Below are 17,681 nucleotides of genomic sequence, written 5' to 3'. Positions count from 1 at the left end.
GGTGGCCTCAGATGCAATTTGGTGCAATATAGCACACTTCAACCCACCCACTCCACTTTGTATGTAATTTTGCATTTTCACCTGGCCTTAGATGCAATTTGGTGCTCCAAATGAGATTTTTTTCTCATTTGGAAATGAAAAAGGGGTTTTCTGACTTGCGAAGCGGGGGGGGGGCGGAATGATACTTCCGCCCCTCCATATTTTTCACTGGGGGCTGGCGCCCCCCCCCCCCCAGCACCCCCCGGTTCCTACGCCCTTGACATAACTATCGGGCGGGTAAACGTGAAAACTAAAGATATCGCTTGAGCATGAAAAAAAGTCGCCTGCATCGTGGATACAAAGCATCGCGGGGCACCAACAAAAATTCTATTGCACCGCGCCGCTTGCAGTATTCTTTTTTGGTCCCAAAGTTTGGTCCAAAGAACTTTTGTTTCAAAAAAATTGGAGTACCAAAAAATTTCGGTTCACACGCAATTTTTGGTCACAAGCACTGTTTGGGTCACAACAAATTTTGGGTCACAATTTTTTTTTGGGAGGGGGGGGGGGATTTTGGTGCCAAAAAATTTGGTCCGAAAAAAATGTTGGTCCAAAATTTTGGAGTCCAAAAATATTGGGGTCTGAAAACTTTTTTTCTTGGTACAAACGATTTTTTGGATAAAAAAAAAAATTGCCCCTAATTATTTCTCTTTGTCGGAACATAGAGGCGTCGGAACATAGAGACGTCGGAATATAGAGATGTAACCCCACCAATAGCCTTCCGAGAGCAGCGCACATATTTTATCGTTTACTGGTGACGACGTAAAGGAGCTTGTTTACAAGTAATGATACGAAAAAATGAAGGTGCCTTGAATGGCCAACGTATCAACTATACTATTAAGATTAAGGTTAAGCTAGTGAAAGCTTCTAAATTTTCTAAAAGGACTTAGGGACCACGATTTAGTGTACATATAAGTCAATGGGGCATGTATATGGAGTATGCTACCAGAAGCATTTGTTTCACAGAAATTTGTATAAAATTCTGTGATTTGTTTGCGTGAATTTCAAGAACGCCCTCTATTACTCCGAATGAGTGCCTGTCCAAATTAACACAGTATTTTAAAAATGCCCGAGTGTGGAAGAATGCTATATAATGAGGGTGGTAGTAACAATTGTTGTTAAGCGACATTTATTTCACCTTCTAGCATTATTCCATTTTGGGTCGAGACTGATGACATTTGAAGACGCTGTATTAATTTGTGCTGTATCTGCCACGAGAGCAAAGAGAAGACAAGGAGCGCGAAACATTATCTTTACTTTTCGATCAAAATCACATACCTGCATGCCATGTAATGACGGCAGATTAACACATGAAACTATGAATCTATTACATTTAAAGGTCATTCGTATATTAACCCCAAATTGTAGCCCGAAACAATTGCTAGAAGTTTCAGAAAGTAATTGCCATTTTCAACCAACGAGGATTGTCAAAATAGACAATTCAGTATTTCAGTGTGCATGCAGTGCATGGGCACCTGCTTTGTAGAGTCGTGAAATATGAATATGCATATTTTGAAGTTTGAACATGAATGACCATTATCCTATTCTCAAGCATATCTAGGGGCAATAATGATGACCAATGCAGGGACATATATGGTAGCATACGCCCATTAAATGCTCCATTGACTTACACACGAAATCACAACAGTAATATCGGCATCTAAGTCCCGGTATAGAACTTCTCACTAGCTAAACGCTACCCATCACTGAATAGCTGGCAAGTTGGCTTTTCATGGCACCATTAATTTTCCGTATCATGACCGTGAAGATTTTTTGATATGTGAGCCTGAAATTTTCGTCACTTGTAAACAAACCTCTTTACTCAGTAGTAAACAATTTTCCTAACGCTGCTCCCGGGCAGGCTAAAGTGGTCTAAAATTGCCTCAATTCACCTAATTGTTTTACCACATGTACTTCCATTCATACTCTTCAACATCCAAGCAACAACAAATAAAACAGATTCTGATTAGTAACATATCAAAAAAGTTGTTCTCCTGTTGCTTTATGGCACTTTTCCTGAGATAGGAGAACATTCGGGCGGATTGATATAAACGCTAATAGAGTATGCCACCCTATAGCTCTCTAACGCATGGTTGTATATAGGCTGAAAGTGACATTGATCAAAATGGAGATGTATCTATCCGTGAATATTACGATATATGAGCAGGGAGCTGCTACTCTAACAGCTCCCTGGTATGACTATTGCTAAGTCAGAATAACAGAGAGTAAGTAAATTAAAAATACAGCTTTATCAGATTAACGCACGGCCACGTATGATGACGTTGCTGTCACTTGTCACGTGACATCCAAGGTAACGTCAACACGTCGAAGGTGAAACGTCTGGGTTTATCATTTGGTCAGTTATTTGATTTACGTATGATTGGAAAAGGTAGGCTAGAGGTGAAGGACACTGATATAAGTCTTCTATGGCTTGGTCGCTGATATAAGAAAACTGTAGATCACCAATTACTATAGGCTATAAGTTCACATGCATCAACACAACAGTTTATTTGTATGCTGTTATAATAACAAGTTTTTTTTTGTGGAGGGGGGGGGGGGTTAAATCGAAGGTTTAAATCAGCAGTTCCGAGTGCTAAGCAAAAGGATTACGTCTTCCATCGATGCTGAAAAATTCAAAACGCATGACAAAAGGGGAAAAAACATTCCCCCGCGCACAACCCACCCAAATATAATAGTGGAATACCAAATTGAATGACATAATAAAATAGCTATAAAGAAAAAATTGTGAGAGTAACTTAAAGGGTGTGAAGACTCTCGCAAAAAGAAACGTCTAATGCCGGTAATCTGACCTAGTTTCGAATGAGGTGTAACAGAAGTGTTAGACACCACCATCGATCCCAGAAAATACGCACACAGCTTGCTACCTTCGGTAATTGGACAATAGTGTACAGTCAGTACATACAGCTGCGGTCAATACCCACAGCACAGTACAAACGATACAGCGATGGACATCTCAGGTCCAGCTATGGATAACAAGGTATCACGTTTCATTACTGTCTGCATTTTGTAGCGACAAGCAGAAAACTTCACTTGCAAGCAACGGAGGGTTAACTTTTTCAGAGCGCGGCACGCGGTTTGGGGCGAGTCTTCAATAAAACAGCGGAGCGGGGCTTCTTCGTAGCTTCTGGAATCTGGTTCTGTAATCTGGCTCTTTGGTCACTCATTGAAAACTTTGCGAAAGAAAAAAACAAAACCTTCCAAAATCCCTGAGCAACTTTTACTCGTCCATATTTATAGATCCAATGCAGTATATGCTCAAATTGGGGAACATTTATCAAGGTATTGAGAAAGGAGTAACGACTGTTCATTTATTCCTTTTTTTTTGCTGTGAATTTCAAAACTGCCTTTGTAATTGACAGACTCAGATGTATGACCTTGAAAATGCCGGATACACCTCAGTTCAGAAAAGCCCCTTTCGGAACCTACACATGCACTTCCAACAATAATGTTCATTTCATGAGCGAATGAGAGCATTTTAACGCTGCTGACAAAGAAAGTGTTACCTCTTGTTGTCAATTACGCATGACTGTCCATAAATACTGTCCCGTGATTTAACAAAAATAGATGATTCATGATAGCGATAAAAAAAAAATAACAGTATTCCCCAGAAAGGAGTTTTCACATTTTGAACTAACATGAATGTAGCTATTCAGACAGCAACCACTTTTATTTCAACTGGGAGGGGGGGGGGAGATTGGGGAACTAGGATGTCAAGTCGTCGGCCAGGGAGGGGTGTAAGGGAACGGGTTTCCCTCCCCAGTTTGAGCAAGTTTGGTAAAACGGCCGGAGGGTGCTTAGATGCAAAATGTAGCTATAGTTTCCAACTTGTGAACTTAGTTAAAGAATTTTTGACGGCTTATACCACATATACTTGTTATATGCTTAAATATGTACTATACACTAGGAAGTTTGTGATACCTTTTCTGCCCAGTACATGTGGTATCGGAAAGCTCCCCTGATATTTCTGACGGGGAGGGGGTGGGGAGGAGGGGGATTAAAGATAGCGCCCTGGCTACAATCAAGTTTTACACATCATTATGATTACATGTATACTGCCCATTATTGACCCGAATTAATCCAGTGGTTTCTGAGCAAACCGAGGCAGCGTCTGTTCATATATCTCTTTTGGCCAAATTCAAGCTCATATTTGAACTATACAGTGCATAAGACGTTGAAGGATCGTGGAGGGGACGGGGAGGAGTACTGGATTGAATTCACAAGTGGTATGAAAATTCGAATTCTGAAAATAATTATCCCGGAGAGTGCTGGTACACGTTTGACAAAGGCATGCATGATCCAATGAATAATCCAGGCGTCTTACGTTTGTACTTTTTAACCTTATAGATGTACATTCTTACACGCAAATGCAATGACTATAAGCACCACCAAAATACTATTAAAATCGATATCACACGAGAAACTTCAGTTGGACTGATCTATCTCGGGACTATATACGGTATATTACCCACTTCCATGTTATGCTCCTTGTAAGCGGGTACCATCTCGCACATAGTACACAAAAGGCTTATTAGATAACTTTTCTAAGCTGTCATCATTATGCCCAGCCACAGGTATAAACGGGTTGTGTATTTGCGCCTTGGTGGGTGATGAAAGTTAACTGTTCCCACCTTCACCCCTTTCTTGTGTATTAGAATAGGTAGGCTAAATATGCTTCAACTGAAGAAAGATTTTCAAAAAGTTTGCTGCAGTTTCCCGATCATCTTATCATTTTTGATGACACCGGCTCTCGATCCAGGGCATTGACGTCACAGTGATTTCTGTGATCGACGTTTACGTATTAATCTTTTGTAGGCCTATATTGCGATGATCCATCTAGGGCTAGCCTATCCATTGTTGATTTTCATTCTTGGCCATAAGTATAGGCAGCAATATGGACACAATAGGTTATCGTTTGGCCTGTTTAGTATTCCCCCTATGTTGTCAGGAGGGTAAAAATGACGTAAACAACCGCAATGACAAGCTTTCCAATGACCCTATTGTCCCTGTCGTTATTGCGCTATTTTCACAACGGTCGTCAGCTGTAGCCAGCTGTACCTGTCAGTACTTGCATGCGGATGAATTGTATTTATGCAAATGACTTGCGATAATTCTAGAATGTCCAAATATAATTCGTCGATGCAGCGTATTTTAATTTATTTTAAGGAGTAATATATCTTTATTGAGAACTATAAAATAACATATTATATTCCAGAATGACCAAATGCAGCCTTGGAGCAACATTTATTTGTGTTTATATGAACTAGATTTTTATGCGGATTGGTAATGCCCCTGCCGGTCTTTGACATCCTAAATACGTAAACAACAGGAAGCTATCGGTATTAGTAATAGTAACTAACGTAGAAAATACCAACCGGGAAGGACTCCATTCCTCTTTCATAACGAACCCGGAATCGTTTATTCCTAAATATTTGCTTCAAAATGGCAATCACCATGTGTTAAATATTGTTATCTTCATCGTTTTGACGCTTTATGGATCGCTGTGGAGTTTTCAGGAGTGTCTTGAGCCGCTGTTTTGGGAAGAAGGTCAGAGCTAAGACGTTTATTAACTAGGGCTTTATTTTACTGTAGTCTAGTATTACTAACCTAGTACAATGTATGCAATCAGCTGATTAATGATTGTTTGTTGTGCCGGTCTCAATTTTGCAAAGTATAATGATCGTATCTTTAGCTTGGATTGGCTTTAACGAGCAAGATTTTGGTTGAAAATGGTAAATGATGATTTAGATTTCGTTATTTCACATTGTTGGACTAACAGAAAGTACAAATATTGATATATTTCTGATGCAAATGACAAGCAATGCTGGGCGTTCCCAAGTCTAAAGTTAGGCTGGAATGGTCCGTTGGTCGAACGTTACAAAATTCGGTAATGATAGACTACTAAAAGGACTATCAGTATCAGGGTGACTGCTTTTAGTAAAGGGTTCATCTTTCCCCGGACGGATTCAATTTAATAACTACACATCTGTGACTCCAAATTTCTCATAAATAAGTCCCAAAACCAAACTTGAGTTTATATGACAGTCTAGCAATGAACTGGAAGTAGAAATTGAGGTTTGATACCTGAGTCCTAGAGATGTTACACTGTAGCCTACGTTAGGTCTAAACTAAAGTTAGCCTAAAAGTAAAACACTAACACAGTAACAGAATAGCTAAAGCAAAGACGCAGTATTGATGAATGTCAAATTCATATTCGGCCAAACTCTCAGGGAATCAGGCGACAAAATAGTTATCCTTATCACCAAACAAAATAGATGATGCCTGTTAGTGTTCATCTGTTCTATGGCCTGTCAAATAATAAGATTTTTTGTTTAGGTTAACTGGCCTTAGAATATTGTTGCAAGGATTGTAACACATTATAAGTTTAGTGAACATATAACTCCTGTATTAAGAAGAGGATTACAATAGCTACAAGTATCACTCAGAATCCTTTCCAAGATTATATATGTTTACCATTCATATGCCAGTTTATCACCAATGTTATCAGAGCAATTACAGCCTTATAATACACCTTGTGAATTGCACTCTCCGAATAAGCGTCTTTGGAAAAAATTTAGTAAATTCATCAAGCTGTCTCCTTTTGTGTCCTTCAAATCAACTCTGAAAACTCATCAGTTTCTAGAACTCAACAACTTCTAATTGACTTTATCTTTTGTTATCTTATTCTTTGTGTGTTACTGGCTTTGCAATTTCAAAAATTTGCGGCACAAGTTAGTTTTTCTTGCTTTATGTAGGAGCGCAGTTTTCAATCGTTTTCATTTACGTGGATTAAAATTTGTGACTTTCAACCTGTGATAATCCTTTGTTCTTTGGTTTGTTTAGGTAACTAACTAATACAGTAGCTGCAATTATTTTGAGTAATTATAAAGGCTTATTGAAAAGATTGAACAAATGCATTGAAGTGCTGAAACCAACATTGCTGCAATCTAATGTATGCTTGCATCATAGGACAACTGTTGCAACAATACACAATCTATTGCAAGATTCACCATAACAGTCAGTCAAGTTACTAGCGATATGATAAATTTTATTTTCTTTGCTTAGAATGATCTGTTAACTTGTTAGCACTGTTTGGCCTCAGTGATCAGGCAATGAAGGCCCTCCTTTCCTCATTGCACTACCCAAAGTGTCTGAATACAAAATAAGTCTTTTTAGGGCCAAACTTTATGGTGGTTGTGTAGTATACACTATATACAGTTTATTACATTACATTGTTTGGTGTCTTGGGCATGAAAATATCAATATTGATGTATAATCCTTTGTACTACTTTCTCACAGGTCTCTGCCTTTATTGTGAGTGAAGCTACCAACAACCATCATGTTAGCAATTCCTGGCAATAATAGCTTGAAGGCAGGGGAGTTGAATGCCATGTTGTGCAAAACCTTAGTCAAGGAAAGAAAATTGGCCATACCTGCTCCCCTGAAAGTGAAGACCTCTCCAGAGAAGGTAAGTTATAAATGATGATTTCTGTACTTGATGCATACTTAGTGCTATGAATCCTACCTAAGTTTTTTGCAAGTACTCGGTTAAGAATTAGGTGAAAATATTGGTGTGTCATTAGTCCATTTCTTTGAGGGCCATTGTACATCATAAAGAATTGTACCTAATATTTTGCAAGTACCTCAGGAAGAATCAGTTAAAAAAATGTTGGTGTGTCAGTCTATTTTATTGAGATCCATTGTACAATATAAAGAATCGTACCCTTTTCTTGGCAATTACTCAGGAAGAATCACTTAAAACATGTCGGTGTGTCAATAGTCCAATTTTTTTTTAGATCCATTGTACAATTAAAAGAAGCAAAATAAATAAAAGAAAGGAAAAAATGTGGTTTTAATGAAGTCTGTATGTTGCAACTGGTTTAGGGCAGTTTAAAGGTGTCTAGTCAACATTTTTTATAGGGTTTTCAAGTGAGTAGAAACTCAAATATGTGTTGGTGCTTTGAAGATGCCTAAATGTACTGCATGTTTAGCATTCTTCTTTTAATTGGACAGTCAAAATCTATGCAATTTGTTATGTAAAAATATTGCAAAAGTTAGACCTTCTTCATGAAAGTAGGTGCTAGAAAAGATATGAAAGGTTTATCAGTACTACTGTAGGTTGTTATAACTGGGTTTGTGTACTGTCCTAAGGGATGGGCGCCATGGAATTGTATCATTGAATTTGAACAATATATTTTCAAATGTCATGACCTTATCCTGATGCTACAAGGTAACAGCTGTATACATCCAATAATTAGTTTTAGTTGCATTGATATCCATATTATGGCAGGCATTTCCAAAGTGAAAACACAGAATCAGAAAATCCATGACTAAACTCAGCACATACGCACCATTCTGACTCTCTCCTCTGTAAAGAAACTGATCATCTTTGGCACTTTCATAGCAATATGACCATTGTGCAAATCATTCTGCCACGCTGATACTGGATAAATCCCTCCCCCCCCCCCCCCGATGTACCATTTTCTTTCACCCTCTATACCGTAATTGCCTGTGAAAATGGTCACCGCTGAATTAAGAAAGCAAACCTTTCCTTCTCTTCATGTCAAACTCTGTGATTCTCTCTCCTGTGCAGAATCTGGACATAAAACCATCTCAGCGAAATGATGAGACAAAATGGCTTCTAGAAATGACTTCCCACTTCGGTTTCAGTCCTGAAACTTACACGCTTAGTGTTGTACTTCTTGACCAATTCTTGAATGTTGTCAAGGTAAGATCACTTTCAAGAACATAAGTTTTTTTCCTTTTAATACTTGCCTAATGGAATACACAAGTTTTTGCTTTATATTTGTCTTTTATGCTAAAATCTAGTCAAAAGAATGGAATTTACTAAGAGTAAGAACACACTGATTGATACATGAGGTAAATTCCATATATAGGGTCACCAAAGTACTCTGGTTGTTTGTGACTCAGAGCTGGTATTTTGTTTGCGTTGCAGTATTTCCATTTCCTCTTGCACTTTCCATTGTGGTGAATCCCCTTCCTTGAAATTGTGTCTCTGAGCACGAAGCCACGAATTATAGTTTGCTGACTATGGGCATATCATGTGACGTACATGTTGATATATTGTGCTGCCTATGTGGGTTGCTTCAGGCTGTGAGTGTATTGTGTTTGTTCTTACATGCATGGATGCATTTCATCAAAAGGGGGAAGTACCTGGAATTATGCATTGTAGTAATGGCAGTGTGTAGTGTTATAAATAGAGGAACTGGAATCCAGGAGATACCCTGAAAAAAAATATTCTAACCTGGTCCATACCATCACCAATAAATGATTATAATCACCAAACATTGTCCTCCAGTTTCAGTAACATCTTTTATCTTGAAACAATGAAACAGAGGAATGTCCAATATTCTTCCAATATTCATCGTTTGGTTTTGGATATATGTTTCCTTGTGTCCTTCTACATAGATACCGTAATGCTTACTGAACAGGTACCCTGAGAATTGATCAAAGATAGCAATCAAGTATCAGGTAGAAATTTTTGGGCCATCCGATCAATACAGTAGTTGCAAACAGGTTCAGGCTGCAGGATAATGTAAATGCTTTGTGATAATTCAGATTTTAATCTTACAAAGGATACACTTCATAAACTATTTTAAATGGGGTGCCTGGAGCAATTTTAAAACCAGGTCGCCATGCAGTGAACAAGGTGGTTGTAATTTCTGCCCACTCACTAACTATTACCATTCTTTTGCTGATGGGGTTCCTAATATATATTGTCTGTGTTTGCACTTTTACTGCAGGTGCAGAATTGTAAAGATGTTTTTTTCCCAATTTTTTTTTTCCAGGCAAGACCAAAGTACATGAGGTGTATAGCCATCAGCTGTTTCTTCTTAGCGGCCAAGATGAAAGAAGAAGATGAGGTACATATGCTTTATTTGTTTAGTTAGTTTCCCAGGGCTTTTTTATGGATAAGATTAATGTTCCAAAAGAAATACAAACCTGTCACCTGTAATAACAAGGCATTGCTAAGTATGAAGAAGAATGAAATTCAGCTATAGTCTATACAGTAGAACTATCTAGTCCAAAGTTGATGTCATTCAACTTTGGACAACTAAGTCATCATTAATCATATTGAATTAAATCTTCTACCAGGATGTTCCTGCCACTCAAGATTTGGTCAGATGGAGCAAATGTGGATGCTCGGTAGCTGAGGTTCTTCGCATGGAGAGGGTTATTCTGGACAAATTGAAATGGGATATCAACCATGTAACAGGACTTGACTTCCTGCAGATTGTAAGTTAACTTTGCACACATTTGTTTAATTTGCATTAACTGTTTTTCCACTTCCTACCATATTCACTGACATAACTAATACCACTGGTACGTAACAAACGCTGAAAGATGTTTCATTTTCACCCAAAAGTGATGTAGTTGACACACAAATCCGATATTAAAGGTAATGTTCGCACTTCTGCTATGAAAATTGTGGTACACCTCCACTATGTGTTTATAAAAAAGGCAACCCATTGGGAGGTACTGTATTTGTAGATCTGTTGTCATAATTATACAACAAACTGACAAATATTATTTGGTGCTCATAAATATTCATAGCTCTGCAGATATTGTATGAAATTAAACACCCATTTTCATTTTTCTCTTGCAGTTCCAGGCAATGCTTCTCTCCCAGAGACCGTGGCTTCTGGATGACCTGCCATACATGACACCATCTCGTCACCTGGCTCTCTTGACCAGTCAACTGTGCAAGATTTTGACCGATCATAAGTTAAGTGGATTCCGTGGATCAACCATCGCAGCCAGTTTACTGAGCTTGGATTTAGAGGTTCTTACCAAAGATTGGCTCGCTGTCACCATTGTCATGCAGCAACTCATCGGGGTAGGTGGATGTTTGGGGTTTGACTTTAATTGTCCAAGTTTGTCTGATGTGTGCTAGCACATGTAAATGGCTACTGACAGAGCGGGGAAAGATTCAAATATATATATGCTTAAAGAAGTCTGTTTGATGGACTTCATTGCTATGAAGTCTCAGGATAATCTTATGTTTGATGATGTTAATCTTGACTCTGAGGACAGGGTAGAGGAAGGACTGACTGTGTAGTGTGCAAATGTTCAACATCGATTAAAAGTGTAACCTACACAGTAAGAGATGAGTTCAGTGTGTATTGCCATATACATTATCTTTCTATGTTTATGAGATAATTGACTTGAAGATGGTTTAACTCACAAGCTTTTATCATGTTGATTAGTATCCATCAGGTGTAACTTGCTAGAAATTAGAGCCATTGTCATCTTTTCTCTATGGAAGTGGTAGGTGTAACTACCGAAACATTAATTGTTGGTCACACATCCCAAAAATAATTTTTTATCTTGTGGATCACTTGGAAATTAAGAAGTTGTCTGTGAGTAATTTAGAAGTCTTGCTAGGAAGTATTGTTTGGAGAAAGTGGTTCTTCTTCAACTGAAAAACAAAGAGAGCAGATACTTGATTAATATTAACTTTATTATCATCCTATGTTTTTCAGAAGTCATAGTTTATTTCAAGTCAAACTGTCGGACTGTAAAATACACCATGTTTGGTATGAGTCTCTGCCATAATGTCAAGATCATGGGTGGGTGTATGTTTTCTGTGATGATTCAGTCGGAGATAACCGTCCCACATCACTTTAATTCCTTCCCAGATCGACAGCCAACAGTTGATTCGTTGTCGGGAGTTGATCGCTTCCACTCTGTATGGCCAGAGGTACCACCCTCTAGAATCGTCCAAGATGTCATCGCCAAAGTGTAAAGCTCACGAGACTCCTGTCAGCAAAGTCCTCGCTAAATCAGCCAAGCGGAAGATCGATATGGAGATGGAGGACGACATCTACGACAGTATAAAGCGTCTTTACAATGAAGATAACTACGGGGAGACTACTCCAAGAAAAATCATGCCTCCTTCCCTAATGTCTTGCAGAACCGAAAACAAGACATTGGAGGAAAGCTTGCCTGCTTGCAACCCTTTTGCTTCTCTTAGGGTAAGCTAAGTAATTTCACCTTGATCCCAAATTAATTAGATAAAAGGTGCATTTAGCCGGTGCACCCATTAGTAAACAATCATTAAAAAGAGACTGGCATGTTAAACCTAGAGCATCTGGTGACACAAAATAGATAAGTCTGCAACTACTGCTCTGTCGTTGACTGTTGTTATTTCGTCTTGTTTGCTGCTTAATAATGCTAGCTTTTTTTTTTTTTTTTTCTTTTTTTTAATTTAATCTTTGTGCCATCTTAGTCTTATGTGATTTGTTTTTAAAGAAATGAAAAAACTTCATTCAAATGTATTTTGTTGTATAGAAAGAAAGTTTATAAAAAAAAATTGTAAATAGAGAAAATTTTAAAACACTGTTCTGAAGTCATTTCGATTGGTGTATAGAGAGTCTGGTTCAAAGAGGAAATGTTGTTAAGATTTTTACTTGATTAAATGTAAGGAAATAGAGTAACAGATATTCTGTTATTATTTTAAGGTTTTGTTATGCTTCCTTTCTTTGTGCTATGCATTCATGGAAAAGAAGGCAATCTAGGCACATGGTTTTGACTTTTGTTTTAAGGGAAATATAAACCAAGGACAATTTAGTTTGACCAATTATTTAATGTATCATTTCTAAGTAAGTTAATTGTACTTCCAATATCTCTCTTATTGATGACAAGTTGCAACCATCCTTTAAGTAATACAACGATCGTCAATGTGTTTCTTTGGAACTAAATCGGCTACTCTTTTCTCTCTCAGTTTAATAAATAAGTAAATAACCTGTAGTAAGGTCTTCTGACATGGCTGTGTCTTAGCTATAGTAGGGATTTACATTTAAGTATCTGTGCTCAATTTAGTTTCCGTTCAACTTTGCAACCCCTAACATGCAGAAGGGCAGTAAGCTTATCCTTGAAAACAAGAAGTGCAGTGGGTACAGAATGTTCTCAGCAACCAAACATATATATTTGTAGCCCCCTTCCCACCTCTTAAGATGGGGGGTGGGGTACTGATGTGTTTTCTCAGGGAAATGGTCAGAGGGCTTTGTTGCACCAGCAGGCAGGAGATAAGAACAACAGGTGGGGAAACCAAAAGCAGCTGTTGTTTTTTATTTCTTATTTGCTACACTTCATGGGCAGCAGTTTGTGTTAAATGTCATCACTAAAACTGTTAGCTGATTACAGGTTATCCAATACATGTTTTTTTTCTTCTTTTTTTTTAAATTCTTTTATTTCAATGTATTGTTTACTTTATCGCATGACTTGTTAAGTATAAATACCTGGAAGTTGATCAGAGTAGTCTATAATCACAAGTTATATCCATTGGATGCTTAGACATCTGACTTGTTAGTTTTGAGTCAAATATGTTTAAAAGTTTATAGATTTAGTATTTAGTTTGATTTTAACTATACTGTCAAATGTAAACGAACATTGGAAGGATTTTACCTACCAAATTGTAATGTTTCATGATTTCATCCTTTGTGTTTCTACACTCTCTTGGCAACAAGCCAAATGGTGTGAAATTGAGTACCTCAAAGGACAGTTTAAAGTATCTATTTATTAAATCACTTCTTGTAAGTTTGACCTTATTGTGAAAATGTTATCGTGAGTCTTTGTCAGATTCACAAGTTTTATCAATTTGTATTAAAATAACTTTTTTATGTCACGATGCATTTACCCGTTGATTACTTTTGATCACCACTTGTTAAATCAATCTGTAGTACATAATGAGGGTGTGCTCTGAGAGGTACCACCCACAAAAAATACATACTTTATATATGCATACAGACCTACTACCTGTATTGCAGGTGCATAGGTATGCATACATACAAACTGTGCATATTTATATACATATGCATTGATTTGGTTGATGTGTTTCATTTCACAAGCTGCTGTCTGAAAATTAAAAAGATACATATACTCACATTGTACTTGTCAAGTCAGTATTTTGTAAATTGTAATATCCATTACTTAAAGCTGACTTGTCTAAATAGAAATGGACTTCACAGAGCAAGGTCTCTGTAGTTCGTTCCAACAGGTACCTTACTGGGACTGTTTATCATGTTCTGTTAAGGAAAACAGAGTTGGAAAGGAACAGAGGGTTTACATTATGTCATATTCAGTCACATACAGTTGCTGGATGAGTTCAACCAAGGAGTAGTTATGGAAAACATCTAATACATTTTTGATAAAAATCTAGTAAGAGGAATCTAGCAAACTATAACTCAATAAGCAAAGCAGTTCTCCACCCTGTGTAGATGCGTATGATTTAGTGTGACCATTTTACTATCTGCAAAATCCATGATAATAATCAGAAAATATGCTAACTTTCCACAGAAATATTGTCATAATATCTTTGTCATTTCTTTTTGGTGATGTTTCTATCCAACCACTGTAGCCTAGTAGCATTTTTCAAGATGGCAAATATGTAGCCACCTGTTATCTTATATTATTATAATCTTTTGCTATCACTTTTGTGGTCGTTTTGCTCTTGGTAACTTCAAATGAAATATTCTTACCCGTTCACTGCTCTGTAAAAAGCAGTTATTGTTTAACTTTAAAATGTTTTAAAAGATAGCGGTTAAGGCTAATTAAGAGAAGTGAAATCAATGATTTATTAAATTAATCATTTGAATTTGTTATTACTATTATTAAATTATTATTATTATGTAATCTTAGTCTTAATGGTGCTTTCTTTGTCAATTCCTGTTTTATGGGACTTACTGTTCTCTGATATGAAAAGTTTGAAAAAGGTCTTGTAGAGTGTAGATAGCTCTTTTCATAGCAGTCGTGTAAAAAAAAAAGAAGAAAAGACTTGTAAAAAGAACTCAAAAAAACTTGTAAAATTGTTATAAAACTGTAAAAACGTATTTATTGACTATCGGTTTTCAAACTATATGTTGTATTTTTGTTATTAGTGCATGGTTTTATGTGTATAATTAATTGTAACTTTGTGGGGATTTCTTTTCCCTTCTTCTTTCATGTTCTTGGACACACTGTTCATATTATGCAAAGTATCGTTTTGTTTTTGTGTGTTTGGGAAAGTTTGTGGCTTAAGATTGTTGAGCAATTACAGCCAGTCTCAATACTATTTTTTGTTGTTTTTTGGACAGAGGTAGAATTTTAGTAGTAGACGTAAAAGATACCGTTTCATTAATCCCAGGGTTGGGAAACCTTCCAAACCTTCTCGGAGTCTTTCACAATCAACGATCACAACATTGCAGCCACGAATTGTCGTGTTGGCAATTTTACGTTGATGTGAAAACTCGGAGAAAGTATGAAAGAATTTTCAATCCTGTAACGGACTGGAGATAAACGAGCACAATTTGGATTACTGTATTATTTATTATTGGCCGAATAATTTGTGCTTTATGTGGTACCGTATACATACTCTTCCTCATACAATAAAATGCCACCTTCATATCTTCTGTGACGATATCTGCAATTTAAAAGGACACGGTTCTCTTGTTCTTGTTTAAAGTCCTGCATACTATTATTGACTACAACAGCACAGTAGCTCATAGCCTGGCCTGTCTAATGTTGATCGACACTAACCGGCCATATATGATAGAATGTTAATGTTTCTGAACATTTGTCTAACTCTGTTTCTTTTTGTTGCTTGCTTTCACAAAAAATAACCACAGAATAAACAATGTGTGTTTAGATTCTGATTTTGATTCTGGTTTTGGTTGCTAAGAAAGCATTTGACTTGTGTAAAGGAGCCTACAAATCCAAAGTAAGTTATTCACAAAAGGCTTTTTGTGGTGTTAGAAATTGAAAGAAGAAAAATACATATAAGTTATTTTGATGGCCTTGCAAATGAATCAAGAAACTTTTCATTACCTGAGTTGAAAATTTTCATGTTAAGAAGTGATGTAATACTAATGTGGTATATGGTCATGCATGTGTTGCAGTCCAGTTATGGAGGACAAATGCCAGTGGGCCAAATGTGTCTTTTTTGTTTTTTCTCTCTCCCTCGTTTTCAGTTACATTTAGAATTAAATTGAAATTCGACATTCAGAGATCAGATAATATACCATTTCTTGATCTGAAATGCTCACACTTTCTTTCAAAAGGAAAGAACATAAAACAAAAGTTAAATTTTTAATGAGTTATAATTCTAGATTATTGTGGTCTTAAATTATTCAAATACCTTTACCATAAGTAGTCTCTGTGAAGGGCATGATATCGGTGTTTAATTTTAGAGATCATTCGTTTCAAGTGGCGATTGTCACAGAAGTGAAGTATGTTACTGCGGAACTGGAATTTGGGAGTTCCGTAGAAGCATAAAATAAACTGAAAGAATGAAGATATTAATACATTTGTGTAGTTTCCTCATTGCTTTATTTGTTTAACTGGGAAAGAATTGCCATGTTCTGTGGTAATGGTCATCAGTTTTGCAGGGGCGGATGCAGGATTTGTGACAGGGGGGGTCTGACTCGTCCAGCCGCGCCTGAACGTAAGACTAAGCGGAGCGCCACTATCGGTTGGCGCGGAGCGTACCAGTAAATTTTTGGCTTTACAAACCCCCCAGATGGCCGGAAACAGCACTTCCCGAGTATTCTAAGCTGCATGTACCTAGCCTGAAAATATGGATCTCATGTCTGCAATTTCTCAATTGATGAGAAAAAAACAATCTATGAAATATGGTAATACATATCAGATGAGTTGAGATGATACAAAAATCATAATGCCTTTAGCCCCCAATCCCCCTCCCGTTCTGTCACCACTGCTTGATGCAGGGCCGGATCCAGGATTCTGGAAGGGTGAGGGGTTTGGCCTCCAGTGATCCTAGGGTCTAATGGGAGTGGGTTTCCCTCTATCCATTGTGAAATTCTTGGATATTTAAGTACAACAGGGAACCCCCTTCAATTTAGCTATGCAAAGCACCTCTCTCTTTTTTTTTCTCTTTTTTTTTTCTTGGCCAAGAGCAGGGGGGTCCGGACCCCACCTCTGGATCCGCGCCTGTTTTGTCCCCAAATATTCTAGAAAGTCAAATAAATGGTCACTTTACTAAGACATTTAGATGTTTAATGAACCCAAATATATAATACAGAAGAGCAAAGCCTCTTGAAAACTTTTAGTGGAACAATTTTGGGCCCATATTGGTGACCCTTAATGAGTATTCAAAAATCTTAAAGTGACCGATGTGAAAATAAAAGCCATTGTCATTACCACACCCCCCTTTGATGCCCACTATGGCTTTGCCCTCAAATTTTTTCCGGTGCAGTCTTTTCAGTATACTGTCTTTATGGTCTCTGCAGAACTAGGACCACAATCCCTTCAGCAGGACATCGAATAAAAATCATCACCCTTTACAAAATACATGTCATAAACAAGACTACTTATTCCACGATAGGGGTGGAGAGAGCAGCCGCAACAGCTCCCTATTGTATTTAAGATTCCAAATGAGTACATTTATTACCATTTAATCATACGCGCCCTTTTAATTGAAATATTCGTAACTAAAAATTGGTGGGAGCTTCTGCCACCTGGTCCTAATCTATTCAATGCGAGGCATTGGAGTTACGATTTATTCGATGCCGAAATTCATTCCAGTTATTTCACTAAGGAGTTTTTACGTGACTCGGGATTACATTCTGTATACAACTAATAGACTAATAGATCTGTGTAGTATCTGTTCC

The 17,681-nt window shown here is 37.3% G+C and overlaps 1 protein-coding gene across 1 annotated transcript; it reads left to right on the top strand.

Annotated features, from left to right (window-relative positions):
- Positions 1 to 5,392: 5,392 nt before the first annotated feature.
- On the top strand, positions 5,393 to 16,353 carry LOC139979388 (cyclin-I-like). The gene is made up of 7 exons (XM_071990133.1): positions 5,393 to 5,601; positions 7,354 to 7,522; positions 8,648 to 8,782; positions 9,864 to 9,938; positions 10,171 to 10,311; positions 10,682 to 10,912; positions 11,715 to 16,353. Exons 2-7 carry the CDS (start codon positions 7,394 to 7,396, stop codon positions 12,057 to 12,059), a joined length of 1,056 nt encoding a protein of 351 aa, XP_071846234.1. The 5' UTR covers positions 5,393 to 5,601; positions 7,354 to 7,393; the 3' UTR covers positions 12,060 to 16,353.
- Positions 16,354 to 17,681: the final 1,328 nt, after the last annotated feature.

The sequence above is a fragment of the Apostichopus japonicus genome, chromosome 14 (genome assembly GCF_037975245.1).
Source record: "Apostichopus japonicus isolate 1M-3 chromosome 14, ASM3797524v1, whole genome shotgun sequence".
In the NCBI taxonomy this organism is placed as follows: Eukaryota; Metazoa; Echinodermata; class Holothuroidea; order Aspidochirotida; family Stichopodidae; genus Apostichopus; species Apostichopus japonicus.
Note: the sequence above shows the minus strand (reverse complement) of the source record. Positions and strands in the feature narration are given on the sequence as shown.

Coding starts and splice junctions, on each gene's coding strand:
- LOC139979388 (XM_071990133.1), top strand. CDS start 7,394: ATGTTAGCAATTCCTGGCAATAATAGCTTGAAGGCAGGGGAGTTGAAT. Junction 8,783..9,863: donor AATTCTTGAATGTTGTCAAG/GTAAGATCACTT, acceptor TTTTTTTTCCAG/GCAAGACCAAAGTACATGAG. Junction 10,312..10,681: donor GACTTGACTTCCTGCAGATT/GTAAGTTAACTT, acceptor TTTCTCTTGCAG/TTCCAGGCAATGCTTCTCTC.